This window comes from Sphaerodactylus townsendi, linkage group LG11 (assembly GCF_021028975.2).
Source record: "Sphaerodactylus townsendi isolate TG3544 linkage group LG11, MPM_Stown_v2.3, whole genome shotgun sequence".
Lineage (NCBI taxonomy): Eukaryota > Metazoa > Chordata > Lepidosauria > Squamata > Sphaerodactylidae > Sphaerodactylus > Sphaerodactylus townsendi.
Genome location: NC_059435.1, coordinates 59,817,780 through 59,841,894, shown reverse-complemented (window position 1 = coordinate 59,841,894; position 24,115 = coordinate 59,817,780). Strand labels below are relative to the sequence as shown.

Here is a 24,115-nt window from a genome sequence, read left to right as displayed (position 1 = left end):
GATAATGAGGTAGTTAGGCTAAGAAGAACAAAAGAGAAGAAGAGTTTGGATTTATACCCCACCTTTCTCTCCTGTAGGGAGACTCAAGGCGGCTTACAAACTCTTTTCCCTTCCTCTCCCCACAACAGACACCTTGTGAGGTAGGTGGGGCTGAGAGAGTTCTGAAGAACTGTGACAAGCCCAAGGTCACCCAGTAAGAATGTAGGAGTGTGGAAACACATCTGCTTCACCAGATAAGCCTCTGCCACTCAGGTGGAGGAGTAGGGAATCAAACCTGGTTCTCCAGATTAGAATCCACCTGTTCTTAACCACTATACCATGCCGGCTCTAAGAGATCTGGAAGCTTCACGACAGAGTCAGAGTTTGAAATAAAACAAATGTCCAGTGGCACCTAAAAACAATTTATTCCAGCACAAGCTTCTGAGAGTCAGAATTCTCTTCAGATGCACTGTGCTAACTTACTTTGCTACAACAGACTAACAAGGAGTCAGAATGTTAACCCAGGTCCCTTCGTCCAACATTTCTTTATACCAGGGGTAGGGAACCTGCGGCTCTCCAGATGTTCAGGAACTACAACTCCCACCAGCCCCTACCAGCATGGCCAATTGGCCATGCTGACAGAGGCTGATGGGAATTGCAGTTCCTGAACATCGGAAAACACTGGAGTTCTACTACTCCTACATGTTGGCTTTAATGTACTATATAGAACAGGGGTCTGCAACCTACGGCTCTCCAGATGTTCATGGACTACAAATCCCATCAGCCCCTGCCAATTGGCCATGCTGACAGGGACTGATGGGAATTGTAGTCCATGAACATCTGGAGATCCGCAGTTTGCAGACCCCTGAGATAGAATAATGAATGTTAGGATTTTTTTAAAAAAATTGAGTCACCTCATTAACTACGGTCAGAAGACAGAAAAGCATTTCAAATAAACAGGTGGCATATCAACAGCATAACAGTACATGGTAAGAATATAAGAAATACTTTGAGTCATTCCTTAGAATAATGCTAACCTTCCGGCAAAACAGTTTCCTGGTTGTTGTCACCCAGATAGTTAACCTCTTTTTTCACAAGATATGCCTGCTGTTTGTGGGCAATGAGCATCTTCAAACTTCATATAATGACAGTGAGAGGATTCAGATGCTAGCACCATCTCTCTCTTTTTTGTATCTGGCACTTGCTGATGTGATGTCAGAATTTCCACAGCTATTGTTCCCTCACCTCATGCAACTACAGTTCCCAGAGTTCCTTGGGCGGAACAATATGAAAATGCAAGTCACTATAGCTTAGGTAACACTTCAGGTATAGAAAGTGAATGAAGCATGTTCATATTATAACAAGGGACAGTATTCAGGTACGATGTGCCATGGTTACAGCCGCCACCACCAAAGGAGAAGGACGCAGGAACAGCAAAAGTGTGGTTTGTTACCTCAATGTTATACACGATTTACCAAAACTATCCATACCAATAATAAACACTCTCCAATGCAGAGCTTATATTACCAGCTTTTATACTACACAATCTACAATTTACCACATCACCCAGATAAATGAAGTTCATTTATCAATGAAGTTCTGCAAGGGGCATTAGAAGTCCAGTGAAATTTTGCTTTTGGCAAAGGACTTTGTTTCTCGTTATTGTTTCTCAAAAAAGAGAAAGACTCCACGGAAGGTTTTGTGCCATTACTTATTAAGGCTACCCTCCTTAAAAATTTGATAGTGTTCAGTTCCAAATACAAAAGGGTCTCAGAGTGGCCAAGTGCCCTCCCCTCTTCTTCAAATGAGAGACTAGCCCTTTTCTCTACCACGCCTCCAGCTTCTGAGAGCTGGATACAATATCCTGAGTGAGTGTCTTTGGATAGATAATGATGGAATTACTTTTCCATAGCATGTGTTTAAGGAAAGGTTGTTGCTGAAGAAGAGCCCAAATCTAAAACACACCACCATTTCTGTATATTGTTTTCCCCACGCCCCTAGCAAACAAAACCTTACCAGGAACCATAGTGAGAATCATAACTCCCTCGTCTCAGAACCAGGCCTGCTATCCGGTGCATGTGAACAATTCAGAGAGACAGCTTGGCTTTGTTCGAGTGCTTATATCTTCTGGCTGCCACCCCTCCTCCCACTTGTGGGGAAAAAGCACTGCTTGTACCCTGCCTCCCTCGCCATCGCTATTGGCTCATTCATAAACAATTCTACTTAGCATATTCCCTGAGAGCTTGTAATGACCCAGAGAGACATTTTTGGCTTGCCCAGTTAGGAACTCACACTGGGAGACGTTAACGTTCACTGCCTTTCCTCTGCCAACTGCTATCTTTAAAGCAGTGTTCTTTTTGCTGGGCCAAACCCCTTCTTTACCACAGCATGCCTAAAAAACTGAGCTCCTAACGAAGGAGAAGGAATACATTTACAAATACACACTCCAGAGGATGAAGACTGAGCTGCTTACATCTGAGCCATGGTTTAATGTTACACAGGAGAACTTTAAACAGAACCTGGGTCCACTAAGGTTGGATTAAGATGCTAAACCAGATTTTAGTTCTGGTACTCAATCTCAACTCTTGCAATTTTTTAAAATAAAAAATTGCTCTGAGGCATATGCAAAGCAGGAGGCAATTTATAAGTGTACAGGGGTAGTTGGTGTATTTAGAATTTAGGGAGTCCCTAGAATATTTACACATGTCAAATATGTGCTCTGGAAACATAGCATTTTCCATGCTTGTGTATGTATGAATCTTACTTCTTACAGTGAATAACCTCAGTCCATCACTATTCCAGTTCATCGCATCAGTTACTAGGTTAATATCCTCTGGAACTTTTCAGAGAGGAAAATGTCTCTAAAATATATTCAGAGTATTTCCCTCCTCCCCGCAGAATAGCCAGACTTATGTTTTCAGAACAGGGCCAGCAGGAACCCCAAGATGAAAGCCAAAGAATACTGAGGTTTATGGTAGCATGAGAACAAAAGAAATATCATGTGGGTTTTTCGCAACATTTCTTAAGTAAAGACATGTGTTTTTCATCTATCACCTTTGACTCAGAACTTCACACATCTGATCTGAAACTGTACATTTTGGGTAAACGTAGATTAGGAAGTCACCTTTTAAGAATTGTTCTCTTGATGTTGAACAAACATAACTACCCTTCATGAATCTAAACTCCTTTCTTCTGTTGCTAGTTAAGGGTTTTTGAAATTCTTCACCAGTTTGAAAACAATGCTGATATTCGTCTAAGGAATGACATGCAGAAGGTAAAGGAAGCAAATTGAAATATTAAGATTTATACACTGTTCTTAGTATGCTCAAATCCCTTCACAAGCATTATCTTGTGGCAATTCTTTCCATAACCACATAGAATACCTCAAGCACTATAGATGGGAAGCTGACACTGAGAAATGGCAGATTACCCAACATTCTCTAGTGAGATATGAACCAGGAATACTCCAATTTATAATTCCTAGATTGCAGTCCAGAAGCACTTGACAGAACAACAAGATTTTGGGAGTATAAGCTTTCAAATGTCAAAGCTCTCTTTGCCTCAGGTCCGACAAAGGGGGATTCGACTAGTGAAAGATTATACCCCAAAAATCTTGTGGGTCTCTAAGGTGCTCCTGGATTCAAATCTAGCTGTTCTAATGGAGACCAACATGGCTACTCTCTGGAACTATTTCGTAGCTACTATGTGAAACCAATTAATTCTCTAGTGGTAGAGGTCCTGTAAGAATTTCAATACTAGTGTTACTTTGGTACAGAGATGCGCACCAATTTCCCCCCCCCAGTATTTTTCAGGTTTAATAAATCAGAATTTTTTCTGAAAATCTAAAAAAAAGTCAAATCCTCATACCAATTTGAGTTCCCCTCATTTTTTTCTAACATCTGAAAATTTTCAGGTCTATTGAACCATGTGGGAAATCTTCATGGGGCTCTGGGGAGTGATTTGTTAGCTGTTCTTACAAGAACTCCCAAGTTTTTTTTATTTGATGGTGATTCGTGACCCACAAGTTGGGACACATTGATTCAATGTGTTGGAAGGACTGAAAGGGAAGGGAGGGAGAGTTGGGGGTCCATAATCTTTTCTTTTTCATCAAAATGGGGATCCTTGACTTGCTCAAGTTAGAGTATTACTATGTTGGATAATGCAGAGAGGAAAAAAGCAGTTGTAAGTTGCTACAATTCTCCATTTAGTTAATGAAGGAAGGGGCAGAAGAATTAGCTGTTGACTGGATGCAACTCAGACTTCTAAAGTAAATTAGCTCCCCACTCATTACTCCAAACACTCATCAATTCATGCCTATTTTTGGCAATGCCATAAGCAGGGAACAAAATACTTCCTTTCTTTATCTGTCCTGGTGACAAGATCAACTATGTGTCATTTCATTCTAAATAGAATACAGAGGGCGAGCGACCGCTCAAAAACATGGGAAACAATAATTTATGCTGAGACCTGAATCTTTCCCATGAAGCCACTAGCGGAAGTCACAAGAACATTTCCTCCACAGCCAGTGGGGGTTGTGGCCTTTTCCCTCTTCTGCTTTGTTTTTAATTTGGTAGTAGGGGAAGAAATTATGCATGAATATATAGTGCAGTGTTTCCCAACCTTCTCGAGGTCAGGGTACCCTTGACGTCACTCTTCATATCTCACGGTACCCCTGCCGCCACCCTCCACCTTCCCCTCCCATTGCCCCTGCTTGCCACACACCCCACCTTCCCCTCCCAGGGTGAAGGGTAGCACTGGGGGTGGGGGTGGCTGCTGACCTTGTGGCAGGCCCTGCCCCATGGGCCAGCTCCATGTCCTTGCTGGCGCCGGTGGGAGACACCACAAAAATGAGGGGGGGCGGTAGTGTTGCCGCGGTACCCCTGGGACATGCTCACGGCACCCCAGGGTACCAGGGAACCCTGGTTGAGAATGGCTGATATAGTGCTTCAAAAACCAAAACAGGTCCCATAATCTGAACTATAACCAGGGGTGAGGAAGACGGTTTAACAATAAGGAAATTCAAAGCAGGAAACAAGGGAGACAGAATATCACATTCTTGGGCCCTTTCCCCACTTACCTTAAGCCCCGCGCTACTCTCCGCAAGTAGCGTGGGGTCCCACTGCACTCCCCACGTCCGGGGTGGCAACAGCGCAGCCGCCCCGACGCTGCCGCTCTTGCGCCCCCTCAGCACGCAGCATCCCTGGAGCTGGCGAAAACGGCGCCTTTGGATGACCCCGCGCAGAGCGCGGGGTCGTGGGGAAGCCCGGACGCGCGCCAGGGATGCCACGCACTCAGAGCAGCGTGCAGAGATGGCGGCAGCAGGAAAAGTGGGAAAAGGCCCTTAAAGAGGCTATTCAAAAGCACCAAAAACCAAAAATGGAGAAAATTTGTTTAGAAACTATTTTTTTTTAAAAGCATCTGACTTATGGCAAACCCTGATGGGGTTTTCAAGGCAAGAGATGTCCAGGTCTGCCATTGTCTGTCTCTGCATCTTGTCCCTGGTATTTCTTGGAGGTCTCCCATCCATAATCAGCCCAAGAGTTATCAATCTGGCTTTCCGCAGGTGGAGAAAAGTGCAAAAACTGATAACACAATAACAGTTTCTCCATCGCCTCCTACCCCCAATCAATTGGTAAATGGGAAGTGAATGATTATCTCACTAAAGTGGAGGACACCTAGGTAGGGACATTAAACTATTTACATATTTAGGAACTTACACCCAGTACTCTGTTATACACAAAAATATGTGGGGAACAGTTGCTGTACTTGACCAAAATGATCATGAAGGATGGTTCTGAAGGCCAGAATCAGACCTGGCCTAGCCTCTCAGCCAATCGTGCCAAAAAGGGAGTTGTGAGACCAAGACGAGAACAGCCTTGGGCAGGAGAAAACACAGTGGAGTAAAACAACCACGTGGCCTCTTGTAGATAAGGAGCTGTCTGACCCATATCAAGGGATACTATGTGTTGAGGCCCAGGTGCAGAACCAACTGACAACAGCAAGAATGCCCAGCTCCACAGAAGTGAAGATAAGGTTCAAAGATAGGGTATATTGGTCAAGGCCAAAACATATTCATCTGTACGAGAAACTTGTGATCACTATTTTTAAACAGGCTTTGCTACTCTTTATAATATCAGGAATGAACTAACAGTTTTATACATTTTAAACAGATTTTCAAGGACAGATAACTTTGTATTATCTTTACAATTCAGAGATAGTTAAGCAAGAATGTATGCCCTTGTCAAGCAGGACAACTAGCTTTTTAAAGAGATTATTTTAAAAACCTAAAAATACAGGAAGCTGGATTGATTGGAAGCTTAATCTTAGAAGGACTCCTTGTTGGTGGTCTGCTTATCTTCTGGTAAGAAATTTGTTCAGACCCATGTAATTGCTGTCCCTTAATTATCTTTGTAGCAGAAGAGAAGAAGAGTTTGGATTTACACCCCATCTCTCTCTCCTGCAAGGAGACTCAAGGTGGCTTACAAGCTCCTTTCCCTTCCTCTCCCCACAATAGACACCTTGTGAGGCAGGTGGGGCTGAGAGAGTTCCGAAAGACTGTGACTAGCCCAAGGTCACCAAGCAGGAATGTAGGAGTGGTTCACCAGATAAGCTTCTGCCACTCAGGTGGAAGAGTGGGGAATCAAACCCTGTTCTCCAGATTAGAATCCATCTGCTCTTAACCACTACACCATGCTGGCTCTAATGGATGGCAAAAAAAGAGCAGTAATGGATGCCAAAAAAAAGTTAGTCAATGTTAAAAATGTGAATAGTTCTACAGTAACAAGGGATAAAATGGAGCAAAGATTCTCTAACAGTATTACCTGTGTACTACACTCATAACACAGAAGTGTTCTTTAGGCATACTTCTTGCCAGGAATAGAACAATCTGATATAGGAAAGCTAACTAGAGACCTAAGTTTTCTTCAGTGCATGCCGATATCTGAATCAGTCTCAACCAGGGTCATCCTTTCATGTGTAATGCCAGACACATTCAGATAGCCGAATTATGAAATCTTTTACCAGGATTGTTAGCTTGCAGAGTCTCAATTAACCTCACACATTGCATAATCACAGAACTCACAGTATTCAAAACAAGACTATGATTAATCCTTCCCTAATCTTTGTTATTGCACAGAGCTCTGTGGTACCAGGTCAGGTCAGCTTCCCCTCTTCTCAATGTGGCACTCTCATGCTCGGGCGCTGAGACAAGGAACGCCAGGATATAAGTGGAAGCAACAAACCAGGGATTCTGTACAAAACTAGAAGGTGGGCCATTTATACGTTGATCGCCACAGGGCATTGCTTCAAAGTCTTGGAAACAAAGCAAAGGCATGAAATGTGAATGGCGTACAACAAAAAGAGACATGCACATTTCCCATATGCCAGGCTCCACGTCTGAGAGCCAGAGGGCAGACTGCCAATGCATCTTTCCTGCAATGACTACTACTTATCTCAGTTGTAATTTTTCTAAGTACTCTTCACAGCTTGCCCAATATATTGTGAAACAACGCATAGACATGCAAGTGACGACTAGGAATGGGGACCATAGATGCAGAGACTTAATAAATAGAGTCAAATCATGTGTCAAGTACTTATATATATTACTGCTGAGACAGAGTTGTTTGTAATAGACAGGCCATTGCTTGCAGTGACTTAACTCATGTTTCAGCCCTTGGCACTCAACCAGAAGGGCATGACACAATGCCATGGAATTCTATTTTGGGCAAGCTAATGTAGCTTTCTCTGAATCAAACCAACTTGGGAAGTCACAAAGGGAGATCTGTGATTAGGGTCCTGGTAGTCAGTTGCAGCTCCTTCTCATGTGTGACACCAACTATCGGTAGTCCTTTAAAGCCTGCTAGATGGAGACCTGGGCTTCACATCTAGACTAGCAGTTCTGGTCAGCAGCATCTTCTTAATGAGTTCAGTTGATTTCCACTAGGCCTTAAGAACTCCGAGATCAGATCTTGATCGTCACCCCAAGCAGTTCTGGGGTGAGAAAGGTATCTACCACACCCTCCTGTCGTCCCTGCTGGATGTTTTGGGCTTGACTCCAGAAGCCGCTGATACCCACACACAAATTAATCCTAACCTCAATCAGAAGAGAAGCAAACTGAAACCACAGGCATGATGAAGCCACAGAACAAAAATGGAATACAACAAAAAGAATCTGTTCATCCCTAATTCTCATGCCCAACTTCTGAGTTAGGGCAGACCAAAGTAAAGTTCAAGCAACAGGTACAGTAAAATTTGCCTATTTTCCAGAGAAGATAGAATTATGGATACTGAAGTGTTAGGTTATGTGTATAATTTTTTTTGAGAGCACAGAAAAAATGCTGCTTACCTTAATGTTATGCCATGGCTTCACTGACAGGCCTCTTGCCAGAAGAGATGCTCAGGGAATTTGAAGTCGGTCTTCCCTAGATGCAAAAACAAAAAAGCTCATAGGTGAAGGTTCCAGCCATCATCATTTGACTGAATTTAAGGGTTGCAACAACACTTCGCAGATGCAGGATGCACCTGAAAATAACAAATTGATACCTAATTATTTCCGGTTCACCTGGAGCACAACTAACAGTTACTCCAGAGTTACTCCAGTCTAAGTCCATTGAAATTAATGGGTTTAGAATGAAGAAGAGTTGGATTTGTATCCCCCTTTCTCTCCTGGAGGAGACTCAAAAGGGCTTACAAACTCCTTTCCCTTCCCCCCTCACAACAAACACCCTGCGAGGTAGGTGGGGCTGAGAGAGCTCTGAAGAGCTGTGACTAGCCCAAGGTCACCCAGCTGGCGTGTGTGGGAGTGTACAGGCTAATCTGAATTCCCCAGATAAGCCTCCACAGCTCTGGCGGCAGAGCGGGGAATCAAACCCAGTTCCTCCAGATTAAAGTACACCTGCTCTTAACCACTACGCCACTGCTGGTGTAACTCTCCTTCAGATTGTACTGTAAATCACTTGTTGGCCAGCCAAACAGAACATCAATGCACAACAGGAAACCCAAATGACAATCTCCCAAGAGATCTTCATTTTGGGCTAAATATGCTGGCCTTCTGTTTGAATTATAACTTGGCATTTAAATGCCCAGTCAGGGTCTGTTCATCTATCCCACTGGGTCATGAGCTAAGGCCCTCAGGATGAACTAGGGCTTTGTTCTCCCTTCAGCCCTGCCACTTGGCCATGCTGGCAGAGGCTGATGGGAACTGTAGTCCATGAACTTCTGGAGGGTCATAGTTTGAACTCCTCTGATCTATACCAAGCATCTAACTCAATACTGTATCCACCAGCAAAATCATACTCCCTACTAGGAATTGAGAAAACTGGAACCAGTGATATGACAAAGTGTTCAGCTACTATAACAGCTACTGAATTGGACCATCAAAATAGGGGAAGTGGACTGAGGAGTGGAGTTAGCCAGTCAGGGAAGAGCGAAGAGCGGGAAGGAAGCAAGTCTCGAACATATGTGTGATCTGGGCATGGTGCAGTGGTTAGAGTGTTGGACATGAATCTGAAAGGCCTAAGGTCAAATTCCCACTGTGCCACTAAAGACGTTCAGAATGAACTTGGGGGAGTCACTAATCTGCCTCACAGGGTCGTTCTGAAGATAAAATTAAGGAGAGAAGCTTTTTACAGGAAGGTTAGGTAAAAATGTACTGAATACATTTAACATTCTGTACATCCATGAAGACCACCACTCGCCCAAATTCTTGAAAAGCCTGCCTTTCTATTCCCCAGAAAACAGCTGTATCTGCTCTTGTTCCTTGTAAACTTAAGAATGACACCAACATAGAAGACCTTGGGCAATTCTTGAGGAAGCATATTGCCTTAGGAATGTGTCTGACTGAAAAGTTTGGCTTTGCACAATTAGGGTTAAGGTAATCAGAGTGCACCTTATTGTTCAAAACAATGATTGGCAAATAAAGTAAGGGGTTGCTTTAAAGAGTCAGTGCTCAGAGGTCACCCAAACATGTTGTGCCTGTTACTTATACTGAAAATTAAAATGGGGAAATCTGGCAAGAAGCAGTAAAAAGTTCTTAGTAGCTGAAAAAAACAGCAGTAGGAAACAAGGAAGAACTGGGACAGATACTCTTTCCCATAACGACCTGAATGAATGCCTTATGAAAGGATGAAGCCCCCTTACTAAATCAGTCATTGTGAGATTCTCATTATAGCCAGAAAATTTATCTGTGATTCAGCAACAATTAACAGACCAGTTAAAACTTTCTTCAAAAGAGTGACACTAACACCCATTCCCCCATCAAGTGCTGTTTCGACGTTCATCTCCGTCCTCCACAATACTAATTTTCTCATGCAACTTCAACCCACCCTTCCTCCACGAACACGTACCATAGTCCCAGTTCAAAACTCTCACCACTCCACATTTGGCATTTGATATTTGGTGATGTGAAAGACTTCTGAATAGCTTCTGGGAGGGTGACAGTGCTAACTTTCATAGACCAGGGGTAAGTCTCTATGTGTCTTTTCCACTGCAAGACCTCTTAGAGCCGTGGTGGCGAACCTTTGGCACTCCAGATGTTATGGACTACAATTCCCATCAGCCCCTGCCAATTGGCCATGCTGGGAGGGGCTGATGGGAATTGTAGTCCATAACATCTGGTCTATGAAAGTTAGCACTGTCACCCTCCCAGAAGCTATTCAGAAGTCTTTCACATCACCAACTTACCACCTAAGCCAGCATGGTAAAGTGGTTAAAAGTGGCACACTCTAATCTGGAGAACCAGGTTTGATTCCCCACTCCTCCACATGAGTGGCACACACTTATCTGGTGAACTGGCTCCTTTTCCTCACTCCTATGCCTAAAGCCTTAGGCTAGTCACAGCTCTTTCAGAAGAGCTCTCTCAGTCCTACCTACCTCATAAGGTGTCTGTTGTGGGAAAGGAAGGGAAAGGAGTTCATAAGCCAATTTGAGACTCCTTGCGGTAGAGGAAGCGGGTTATAAATCCAACTCTTCTCAAATGGAGATGCTGGGAATTAAACCTGGGACTTCCTGCTAATGAAGCAGATGCTCTATTATTGAGCCATGTTCCCTAAGGTAGAAAGGAAGTCTCCTCACAACAGAAAACCTATGCTAGCGATAGAGAAATGCATGTCATCCTCTCCAAGTGAGCTATGCTTCCATAGCATGATCTCTGCAAATACTGGGGTATGAATTCATCTACTGGGTCATGCTGCTGCACACCATGAATGTTAAGAAGGAACGCAGAAGAATCGACTCTGCTTCTCATGCAATGGTTGGCCTAGCCTTATTCCTGATAAACAAAAGAATTAAAAAGCCGGAAATTAAACGCAAGACCTTTGGCCAAGATAGACCTTAAAGAAAACATGGGTGGGTGGAGAAGAGGAAAAACAGCATTCTCGTAGCAGAACAGTACAGGTTCTCTGATTGAAATTTGATTTGAGCAGAAACGCTTTGCAGAAATTCTACACTATCTTGTAGGAATACCCATCGCACACTGACCTCTAGTGTGCTAAATAAGAATCAGGATTATCAAGAGTCCTGCCAAGGTTTTGTGAAGGTATCAGGAATAACAAGACTGGAGTCATCCTGTCATTATAAGAAGTTTCATTGATTGCTGCAAAAGTGGCATCTTTCAACTGAAAAGAGCGTTGGCTCTTCGCTACGTTAATTTTCCATTCCTCTTCTCGACTCGTTCCACCCGCTCCCTAAAATGGTTTTGTACAGTAGCAGAACTAAAATTGTTACTCTTATGGTTGTTGATATTTGGCCAATCTAAAAGAAATTAAAACCCAGGAATTTTTACACAGAGATTAGTTCGATTATACAAATGTGTAACCAGTTGATTACCAGTCTACCATGAAGTTTATCAGGTGCTCCTGAGCTAACTATTTTCAACTGTGTGTCGGCATACAAATGAAGCGGGAACACTTTATACATAATGACTGCAAAGTTTTAGAGGGAGACAAACATTAAAAATAAAAAGGCAAATGCTGCTAATACCGTGTTTCCCTGAAAATAAGCCAGGGTCTTATATTAATTTTTGCTCCAAAAGATGAGTTAGGGCTTATTTTCAGGGGATGCTATTTTTTTCCATGATTCTGCACTCCCTACGCACCAGGGAATCTGTAACTAGGGCTTATTTTTGGAATAGGGCTTATATTTCAAGCATCCTCCAAAAATCCCGAAAAATCATGTTAGGGTTTGTTTTGAGGGTAGGTCTTCTTGTTGGGGAAATTTTGGGGTACATCCCCAAACCAAACATCATCTCATAATTTCCTCCCCAAAAGGAACACAACCTGTTCTATAATTGCAAACATACTGCACTAAGAAACAAGTTTTGAATTAAGTCTGGTTCACACATGCATGATCAACATTTGCTGTGTGAGTGCGCCATTCACATTGTATGAAAGGTTTCTACATTCTCTGAATCACACAATGGAAGATAGCGGCAACTGCAGACTCCTCCACAACAAGGACTGCTACCTTGCTCATAATATTTGAACTGCAGCCCTGCAGATAGTCATTAAAGGAGAATCAAATGATAGGCCACCATCTCATAGACAAGCCCTTGCGGATGTACTGCCTACAGACAAAATAAAAAAGAGTCTTGTGGCACCTTAAAAGACTGAAAGTTTCAAACTGAAATTCAAAGGTGTCAAGCCAGTTTTGAGTTGATCCTTCTAAACCAGGGGTTGCCAAAGTGGGTAGTGGGATTACATAGGAGGCACTATGAAACAAGGAGGCAAAAGGGAGATGCTGGAATTATGTTGGTGCTGTATTTACAATAGATCAAACGTGGTATAGTGGTCAAGAGCAGGTAGGTTCTAATCTGGAGAACCTGGTTTGATTCCCTAGTCCTCCACCTGAGTGACTGAGGCTCATCTGGTGAACCAGATGGGTTTCTGTACTCTTACATTCTTGCTGGGTGACCTTGGGTTAGTCACAGTTCTTCGGAACTCTCTCAGCCCCACCTACCTCACAAGGTGTCTGAAGGGAAAGGAGCTTGTAAGCCACCTTGAGACTCCTTACAGGAGAGAAAGGTGGGGTATAAATCCAAACTCTTCTTCTCCTTCTATGACACCATGCTGCCAAATCTGGGTTAAACCATCAAAAACAAATTCACTTTGAAAAGCTGGTATCGCTGGATCAAGTTCATCCATTTTGTTGAACAAATTAAACTGAATAAATTTCATTTGATTTTGAATAGATGTGCAATTAGTTGTTACTGTTTTGAATTTTATTGTAATTACCTTCCTTAAAGAGACATGCCAACCATTGTTTTGAATAATACTTTTTATAGGGTAGGGTACAGGGCCCTGGGATGAGTTTATGGAATCAAGTGGGCATTATGGAATCAACCTGAACATTTTGAGAACCCCTGTTCTTTGGAAATTTTTTAAGAAGTTCAGCCTCAAGAGGCTCTGGTATCAGGTGATATGAAGTAGGATACATCTAAATCAACAGGAACCTGTTCTGCAAACACTTTGTCTTTAGAAATACCAGAAGCTGAGCCTTTATCACTGTGAACACGTTCTGTTGTTGAGACTTTGGTGAATTTATGCCCTGAATTCAGCTCCAAAAAAGCCCATTAACTCAATGGTCCTTTTTCAGGCATTATGTTTCTGACATTCCTATCTCATGTTCTGGGACAGCAAATAATGTGCAATCACTATTTTGTCTGAAAAGGGCAGTGTGCTTATTTTGCACCTTCAATTCGTAACTGCCTGGCAGCTAGATTTTCAAGACACATGTACCCAAGGAGGGGGATGCATTCGAATACACAGATGCTGCAAATACATGTTTCTCTTTTCAGGCAAAAACGTAACACTCAAAAGTATTACTGATGTAGTTCTTTTTCAATGAAACTGAAAAGAAAATTGCACACAAAGAGCACTGTGCATACTCCATTTTTTTTCTTTTGTAAACATAATCTAATGAGGTAGAGCTTTTAAAAAGAAGTGCCTTCAATGTAACTACTTCTATAGGCTTCCAATGAATATAAATTTATTCAGGGCACGCTCCGAGGTATTCATTATTATATTTCCTTCCTACAAGACAATAATATTTATTTTATTTATTTAGAAGATTACTTGAGGCAGCTTATGACTAAAATAAGTTAACTATGTAAAACAAGCCACTAATACAAGCATAGAGAATGGTCCTTTCCTCTTAAAGTTCACTGTACTTGCTCAACCTTTCAGATACGAGGAACAAATTTAGCAGAATGTAAGCTGACTCCTAAAGACAATCAACTCGATGGAGATGTAAATAGACTTTACCAAAAATAGATTTTGGCTTGGTGCCTAAAAGGCCATAAAGTAGGTGCCAACTGAGATTCAAGGGGAAGGGCACTGCAAAGGTGAGGTGCCACCACCCAAAATACCCTGCCTCCAATCACCTGAAGGTGGGGGCACAGAGAGCAGACTTTGAGAGGCAGATCTTAGCTGGCAGAATTGATACTATGGGAGGTGGCAGTCCAATACAAATAGGTTCTGTGATTGAATCCAAGTTACTCTGAGCACCAGGGCCGGAGCGAGGGGGAACTGCGCCCCTGCCATGTCCCCGGAACGCCCCCACACCAGCGTGCACCGAATGAGTCGTGCGCCCCCCCGTCCCCTTGGCACTACGCCACTGCTGAGCACATATTAAGTTCCCAGACATATTGCAACTTGATAGACAGAGCTGGGATGAGAAAAATCTGCACTGATGGGCATAAACAAGTTTGAGCGCTTTCTGTTGTTTAAATGGAATGACAGCTGGGTAAAACTGTTTCTTCTGTGTTCTTGGACACACCCTCACTCTCACACATGGCTTCAGTTGAATGGAAACACAAATGAAACCAGGAAGTCAAATGAAATTAGAAAGTTCAAGCAAGTGCACATGCACGATTTCAAACCAATTCTTCACTAGGGATGGAAAGCATTGAACGGTTAAATGAGAATCCATTCGCCATTTTTATATTGCTGCAAACATTTAAATGTTTCCAAGGCTTGGGAAACTGGAAAAGGTGCTATTTGTGCTTTCCATGTTTGTCTGTGTCTGTTTGATGCATGTTTTCCAACATTGAAACTGGAGAACATGAACATGTTTTTACCAAGGTGTAGTAGCAAAGTTGATAATACGTATGTCAGCCAGATAGCAAGCTTGTTAACGTTCAGACAACAAAATCTAAGACTGTTCTGCATAGTTGCTTTATTAAAGGAAATTTACACCTCTGTTCTCCACATAAAGACTGGAAAAGAAGAATGTAGGGTGAACCCTTAAAAGAATTATGAAGCAAGAGAGGAAAGACCTTCAAAGTTTCCGCAGGGCCTGCAAAACGGAACTGTTCCGCCAGGCTTTTGGCCAGTCAGGACGACCATCAGACCCTCATGTCATCTAGGCCTCCCGTGGGCAGAGTTGGGGTTAGTGTTGGGAGGATAAAGTCACCGTACTGGTTGTTTTAACTGTGAAATGTAAATTATTGTTTTATGGGTTTTTATTGTATTAATACCTGTTGTACACTGCCCTGACCCTTTTGGGGAGGGCGGTCTAAAAAATATAATAAATAAATAAATGTCCACCCACCCCCCACCCCCACTCAAGAGTTCTGCCCAACTCAAACACACATGATCTTCCACATTAAACAAGTTGTCCCACGGAACTGCTCTATTTTATGGCAATTCAGTTTTTGCCTTCTTCTACCCACGCATACAAAAATTCCAACTCCTGATTCTGGCTTCTTCAGTTCTGTGTGCTGGCCTATCAAAATCATTAAGAGAAACTGCAAAATGGATTAAAGGTAACTAATTAAAGAACCAGCAGCAGAGAAAAGCAAGCGTTTCAACTAAAACGAAATCCTTATTTTAAAGAAGTAAGAGATCTCAAATAAATACAAGCTTGAATGCTAACTCCACCTTACAAAATGTTTGTATCTCTTCTCCACCTTGGTGTGATCTAAAAGTTTGTCCAGCTAATCGAGCAGCATTGTGCCATGGAGTGAGTTCCACAGAGAAATAGCTTTTCAGCTAACCAATGGTACTTTCACACATTACCTCAGACGCTTCCTTTAATCTGTCTGGGACTTTGCCCTTAACCTCTGACGGTGTGCCAAGAAATGACCACAGGACCGCCAACCACAGGCTAGAAAACCATGGAGAAAACCCCTTCAAGGGCCTTGGATGGAAGAGGCAAAGATAAGACATCTGGAAGAAAGATAGAAGGCAGGAGACAGAACAGACGAGGCCAGTTTAGTCAGACCTCAGAAGTTAAGCAGGGTGGGCCCTGGTTAGCATTTAGATGGGAGACCACCAAGGAAGTCTAGAAAGCTACACAGAGGTAGGCAATGGAAAACTGCTCTGTTCAGCTCTTGACCTGAAAACCCTGTAGGGTCACATTAAATTAGCTGTGACTTCAGGGAACTTGCCACCACCACATACCAGGAAGCCAAGGGCATACAGACATGTGAGGTTTTTAGGTTGATGGCAATTGTAAACGTGGCTCTCCGCAAGCCGCAGAGTGAATACCGCTACTGTATGGTACGTCTACACTGGAGGGAATGATGAATTTCTTGCTTGAACAAGGCTGCCTCCATCAGTAATGCAACCCCTTTATAAACCTTTGTTACAGATGATACCAATTACTGACAGGACTCATTAAGAGATGAAATGTAAAGGTTTCAAGCAACTGCGGGCTTCCTAAGCAAAGAACCCAACTCTAGTTGCACGGTCATGTTTAATAGCACACAGCCTATTTGCAAAAGTACTTATTGGCTCAACATACGGAGAACTTTAACCATAGCCATCTGGGTACATGTTGAGCATTAATGTATTGCAGCAATACGCAGCAGATTATTTTGGTTTCACCTTCAAAGCAAGTTCTGAAACATAAGCAGGAAAATTCTAAACAGATCAAATTAAAAAAATGACTTGCAGGGAACACTCCTGCATCTTCCACAACCAAGTTTCTTACAAATTACCCTCGTCCGGCCCACAGTTTGCTCTGTTATTGTCTTCTGCATAATCTTTAGACAAATTGATCTGCACAATTGTTTAGACAGCAAGATAATACCTTTTAAAGATAATATCTGAAGAGTCTGTTGTGGTCTTTAAAGGCAGGAGGAGTGGGGTTTTGCAGGAATGGCGCTCTGGATTATGTACTTTGAAGAGTTCCAATGACAGATGCATAGGAATGCCGAACATCAAGTAGTATGCTCAGTCTCCAAAGGCTAAATAATCAAGACTTGGCAGTACGAATTGAGAACATTTGTTCAGATCCAGATGCAAGAATCTGTACAGATGATGCAAGCAACCACAAAACCTTTACAAGAAGCACTAGAATGCTAAGTGAAAGCCAGTTTACGTGTAGCGATTAGAGTGTTAGACTAGGAACTGAAAGCAGTGGTGGAGCTACAAGGTGACTGCGGGTGCGCCGTGCACGGGGCGCACACCTGGGGGTGCAGAAAATCGTCCCCAGGCCCCAATACACCAATACAGAACAATACACCCTGAGATACCTAGGTCCCTTCTGCACATGCAGAATAATACACTTTCAATGCACTTTGTAGCTGGATTTTCCTGTCTGGAATAGCGAAATCCACTTGCAAACAATTGTAAAAGTGGATTGAAAGATCATTATTCTGCATGTGCAGAAGGGCCCCTAGAAGGATGGTGGGTTAAAAATTGTTGAACTGGCAGCAAAGATAGAACGATACTACATAATTCTAGGGGCGAAAGGCAGAATGGTATAGCCTGATCTCATCAGATCTTGGAAGCTAAACAATGTTGGTACTTAGATAAAAGACTGCCAAGGAAGACTATTCAGGGGATGTTAAGTCACCTCTGATTCACACTTGCCTTGGAAGCTCCTTGCTGGAGTTGCCATAAGTCTATTGTGACTTGACGGCACCTACGCACCTAAATAATTCTAAAGCTCCATTTTTATAAACATTTTCTGAGGAGCAATTTTCACTGAATAACTTGTTTCAGCATTCGCAGCACACTTAGGAGGATCCCACAGGGCTCACAATTTTACCTTGTTTAATGAAGGTGTGGAAAGCAGGAGTGCTTCCTTCACTCCCACTTGAAAGCTAAAACCAACAGAGAATTAAGTCCTCTCCCCGTTCCAAGCCTCCTAATATTTGATATTCACTTAGTGCGAAGGATGAGCTGAGCATTAAGCAAACGGCACACGTATTTTGAACAGCACAGGGTAGATAAAAGCCAAGCTTATTAGCAAACATAATGATGATTCTTCCCTGAAGATAAGGAAACACACACAGTGTCAAGTATCTAGAAGATGAAGGCTTTATTGCATCAGCTGCTCCCCTTCTCAAATATATACCTGCCACTTTTTGCTTTGCACGCCTCCACTCTGTTACAGACCTTATGGGTACAGTTATCTACATAAAAAGACAAACCTGGATGCCCCAACGTTATGTCATATCAACAAGTGTCACAATTCTCTGCACACCAGCATGCTCACAGTTCACATTAGAAAGGCAAATCTTATTTCCATGTCATAACAATAAGGAACTGCGGAGGTGACCTTAAACAGTTGCAAGGCATTCGAGCAAGCCGCTTCACGTGGAAAGAAAGCAGGTTTGCAGATACATGGGCAGAAACAAAAGGGATTGTTGCAAAAGCTGCAAACAAAAGCTCGTCACGTATTACAGGATTTTCACAAAACGACATAAATCTTTGCCAGCAAAGCACTGAAGACTGCAGCATACTAGTCAGACAAGTATTGCAGCTTCCACGGAGCAGGGAAAGATTTAAGAAAAGGAAGGTGGTGGTGTCTAGTCGAAAGAGTTTGCAGAAATTGTTCAGAAGTCTCCCAATGATCTTTAGCAAAAGTTATGCATGGATAACACTCCCATTCCAGCAATGTTTTCCCACCTTTTTTAAAAAAATGTTCTTTATTGAAAACGTCCTTCATTTAAGGATTGGCAGGTCAGCTTTGCTTAACACCCAGATAAGAAACTGACAATGTATTGTTGAAGGCTTTCACAGCTGGATTCAACTGGTTGTGGTGGGTTTTCCGGGCTGTGTGGCTGCGGTCTGGTAGATCTTGTTCCGAATGTTTTGCCTGCATCTGTGGCTGGCATCTTCAGAGGTGTATCACGAAGAGAAGTCTGTTATACACAGACACCGGACACAGTGTGTAACAAACTTCCCTCTGTGGTACACCTCTGAAGATGCCAACCGCAGATGCAGGCGAAACGTTAGGAACAAGATCTACCAGACCACGGCCACACAGCCCGGAAAACCCACCACAAGAAACTGACAGTCTTTTTATTATTTTAACAAAGTTTGTCAAGACTTGCAAAAACGTGTGCCTTGAGGAGCAAAAAAGGCAGATGTATCTGCAAAGGAAAAAATTAACCAGTTTTCACAATACTGCTATGGTAAAAAAATTAAAAAGACAAAAGAGATTAAACTCAATGTTGAGAATGTATTTATTTTTTTAAGGTCGAATAGAACAAAACTGGAGTCAGCGGACCTCTCATATCTTTTAGCAAGCAACGACTGAGTCCAAAAGCTTTGGTCCCTCCCCTTCCAGCAATCGAGATAAGAACTCTGAAGTTAGCACTCGCATGCAGTGCCAGCAAACATCTCTACTGCTCTGGCACAGCAAGAACACCCTTTTTTTGTTTCCAGATTCCTCAGGTCTATATTATCGTAACAATCAAAACCACATTTCACTTTTATGAATATGAATCCAACTTCCAGATGCGTAGTTTTGATTTACAACTATTAGCTGCCTGAGGTCTTGAGAGATGTTCTGTCTGGTTTGCCAGAGGCAATTTTGTCTTCTTCGTTCACGTACCCACGCTCTCAGAACAAAACTGGGGGAAACTGAACTCGAGGGCAGAATTCTGGTTCACAACATCTGTGTGAAAAGCAAAGGCTGCTGGAGTTGTCAGGAGAGCTTTGCCTCGCAATCAAGCAACTTGAAGGACTGTCGCCTTCCATATGTTCCCATGCGCCAATTATAATCATCAGGCAGCCATCTGTTGGCAATCCCACCATGTCGGGTGGCCCGTCTGGCATCATGCAAATCTCGGGCTCTTGTCATCGTGGCTTTGGCTATGTGGGATGGGCTCCCTGACAAGGTGGGAGGGGGCATCATTGGAGACCTTCAGAAGCTGCTGCAGCGTCCGCCTGGTTACCATGGCTTTTGAGGAGGTCTCAATGATAGACATCTTTAAGGGGGAGGAGAGGGGAGAGATTTGGGGTTTGCTAATTTATTTCAGGTTTAACTGAGAACATTTCTCACGACTAAAACTGCCTCAAGCCACAAGGAAATGTGTGATGCAAAGTTTTAATAAATAAATAAAACCCAGGTCCAGGGTATCATTGGAGGGAGAGTGACTTTTAAAAGGCAGCATCCCTTCACTCACTCCCTCCCCAAAATGTCTCCATACAGCACCACTTTGTTAGATCATACCTGCCCACCATAACAAGGACAGCAAACTAACTGTTTGGGAAATTTACAGTCTGCCTCTCCAGAAACTTTCTAAAAGTGGCTAACAAATTAAGAACAAAAAAAGCATTAAAATCAGCAATAAAACCACCCATTAATTTTGTGACACCATCCGCCAACAACAAGCATTTCGACAGGTTAAAAGCAGCAGCCAACAAATGGTGGCAATCATTAAAAAAGCAGTGCACAGGTATGGTAGAGGAGTGGGCACACCCGGATAAACCCCTCCCATAGCCCCCAGAAAACTAAATCACAACAGTATTCATTTGGTGACATTTACTGAGCTTACCACTACAGAGCTGAGTATGGTTAACTCCACCTGCCAGATCTGCTGGCAGTCGCAGGGGGACACAGTCTCTTCTTCACTCTTCTTTGCATGTTTTCAGTCTGTTTTAGTATGTGTTTTAGTTGTTTAATAACCACAACTCTATTGAGTTAGTTTTAATATCTTTAGACTGTATTGTATATTTGTATGGTATGTTGTGAGCCATTCTGACCTGTTTTGGGAAAGTGGCAAATAAATTAAAAAATAAATAAATAAAATTCACTCCTGGCAAGGTTGTAGCTTAGGGGCAGGGCTGGTTCCTCCCACTGTTTCTCTTTTGTCTACTTCCAACTTAGCTGTTCTCTCTGTTCCTTGTGTCTTCTTCTGAGTCCTTTCATGCCCCTTGGCCTGCCTCTACTTTCCTCCTGATGCAGGACCCATTCCCTCCCTCCTCCATTTATCCCCAGCCCCAATCACCTTCTTTCAAGAAACTGAAGAGTAGGGAGGGGAATGCCCTCCAAAGCGATGCTCTAGGAATTTCCTCTAGTTGCTAAAGTTTTTACCATAGAGATTGGGGGATGTTCCTTGATGTCATTTCCACCCCTCCCACCCTTGGCAATACCCACAAGATCTCCTGGCATTTGCTTAGGCAGTGCTGGGAACCTTAACAAGGGCTGTGGTACGTGATTATGTGACCTGGAAAATGGCAGAGAATTGTGTCCCAGGTGCCCTGAAATGGATTAAAAACATCTCAATTCTAATCGAAATCATAACCTGGACAGGAACGGAATGCTAAGGTTTGTATCTCTTAATGTCTCATGTGGATTATGAGCAAACCAAATGACACAGTGCAGACGAGGAGAGCTGATGGCTTATTTATTTATTTAAAATGCTTACATCTCCACTTTCCTTAACGCCCACAGTGGCTTAAAAATACACACCCAGTTAAAAACACTGATAACACAAACTAAACGACATACATCAATTTAACTGCAACATATAATAATCACCAGCTGCCAATCAGAGACATTCATTAAATACTTTGAAGTCAAAATAATGAGATGAGAATTATGAATAAAAAAGCCCCTGTTGTTTCATAGTACTAAGAAGGTGTTAAGAAAAAGCTTTCCAGTGGGTCAGGGTGTTTTCAGGAAACAAAGACTGAAAAGCCTACTACAGGAAGGCACTCTTGCTAAATGGAGAAGCGGAGTTTCTTCTGGGTTAAAAAAAATTCAACAAAACATAATGGGAAGGGGGCTTTCAGTTTCATACAAAAGGCTCTTAAAGCCGCAGACGTTTAAAAAACACAGGGAAGACAAACGGGGTTGACAAAACTCACGAAGAAACAATGAAGAGAAGAAGGAGGAGGTCTAGGGCTTGGAGTCCTAAGCAAGCACTGCTCTCCCTGCTCAGGGAGGAACAATTCTGGGGATCGAGGAGAGAGAGAGTCCAACCCATCACAGGAAGTGACATCTTTTAGTCCTGCCTCCCTGAGTATAGGTTGGAAATCACCCATCCAAGATGCCCCAGATCGCCTCCAGGAGAAGGCTTCAGAAGAAGGGGGAACTAGCTTAGACATACAGTGCAGCCCATGAGTATACCTACCCATCACAATTCCAGAACTCACGTGCATTCATCTGTGATCAGAACGTGTCTACTGCTTGCATTACACATTCCAATCATACATAACTTACTTCTGGCATACCTATGCTTAGAGATTTGATCAGGTCTGAGATAACAACACAACAGATGCATGCCACTAGTATAAGAAATTCTCTCCTTTTTTGTTCCTGTTGAGACAGGATTTCTATAGAGTCACACAGCAACTGCTAGTCAAATTCTGCAAGCCTGGCTGCTCGAAGGACAGTTTTATTTCAGAAGAATGTGGGACCCTCATTTCCACAGCAGAGGGAAGACTGAATCTTTTCCCCTGCTTCTGTACCATCCACTTCTGTTGTGTGTTTCTGCCGGGACTGTGAGCCTGCTATGACATGAATTAGATTTCGACACTGTATCTAACTGCCCTAGCTCTGGAGGAGCATGTGCAATGCTATGCTAGCTTCAGGCAAGTGGCCAAAGTCATCCATGCCAAATATTTAATGGAGGCTCAACTTAAGGCTAAAAGGCAAGTCAAGGTGATCTAAGTTTAGATATTGGAGTTAGGAGTTAGTCTGGAAAAAAATACAGCATAACACAGATCTGGGGACTGATCAAGTACTGACACCATGCCCAACTAGAAGACTAATTCAGATATACCTACCAAAACACCACATCACATGGACATTAAATCCAAAACCCTTGTTGTCGTTGAAAATTTTCTCTGTACGATCCAGGGATCAAACTACACTCTACCTACCAGTAGGCCCAGAACCCTGCATGTATACAACACATAATACTTCCATGCCACATTTATTTATTATTTAGGAAATTTATTACACAGCCTCTCTAGAGACCTTCTGGGGACGGTGAACTATAAACTGACATTTCAAGTAGCCAGCCAGCTAACTATAACATTTCTGGCAAAACTAGGGCAACACATAATTATGAGCCAAGTATATAATCTTAGATATTATCAAGAGAACTCTAAAAGTTAATCTGAGGAAGCAGAATGTGTAATACCCCTGCACAATGAAGGACAGCAGGAACCCAGCATATGGACAGATACTTAACTGGGATGCTGGGGCTGTCTATTATTTATTACCAAAAAAAAAAAGTAATTTGATATAGCGTTACAAGTCTATCTCAACAGGCATTAATGGGAAATGCATGCAAAAATTAACTGCAAATGATTCAGACTATCTGGTCAGCTGGACTGAACAAGTGAAGTACCCAGCCGTTTGCAGGTTGGTTGTGTGAATCTCCTCTGAAGTGACACACACACCAAAGGAATAAACAACAAAGAAAGGTGACTTCAGAGCAATGGAACTACACAATGAACTTGCTTTCTTGTTCGAATGCGGTTGTTCCTAAACTCTGTACGATGCCCCAGTGATGGAATTTTGCCTTTACTTGGAACTCTTTCAAGGACTCCAAACCCTGCTTCTTCCCCAACACCCGCTGCCGGCACCCTCGTGAGACAACTCCTGCAAGTCCATATTTGGGGCAACAGCCTTAGTTGGCAGCTGTTTTCCTGACAGCTTTCCTACAAATGAGCAATCCCATCATTTCAGCTGGATTTGATTATGGTTTATAAGGAGTATTGATCAGAAATGAGCCCAAATCCCCCCAACCCACAACCTTTCAGAAAAAGGGACCTGAAAGTTTGTCGCTGGGAATGCTTAAGAAATAAGGAGGGAGACGAAAAGGAGAGTACCGTTGAAGGGCTGGAACAGATGGCTGAGGATTTTGCAGAGGGCAAATGTGCACAGCCCAGGATCCAAAACAGTTCTAGGAGGGTGAATAAACAGTGGAAACTGGAGAAGCTTGGTCTTT

At 42.8% G+C, this 24,115-nt stretch overlaps 1 protein-coding gene across 2 annotated transcripts in view; it reads right to left on the bottom strand.

Moving 5' to 3' along the window:
- SVIL (supervillin) overlaps nt 1-24,115 on the bottom strand; it is a 165,081-nt gene that overhangs the window by 116,374 nt on the left and 24,592 nt on the right. The window contains exon 2 of one of the 2 annotated variants that reach the window (XM_048510552.1): nt 8,324-8,399. Coding sequence is in view for 1 of the 2 variants with exons in the window: in XM_048510547.1 (XP_048366504.1) it covers nt 1,996-2,017 (22 nt within the window). In the remaining variant the exon portion in view is untranslated. Of the gene's footprint in view, nt 1-1,995; nt 2,065-8,323; nt 8,400-24,115 lie in introns of those variants that run through there. The other variant, XM_048510547.1, reaches the window with a different exon arrangement.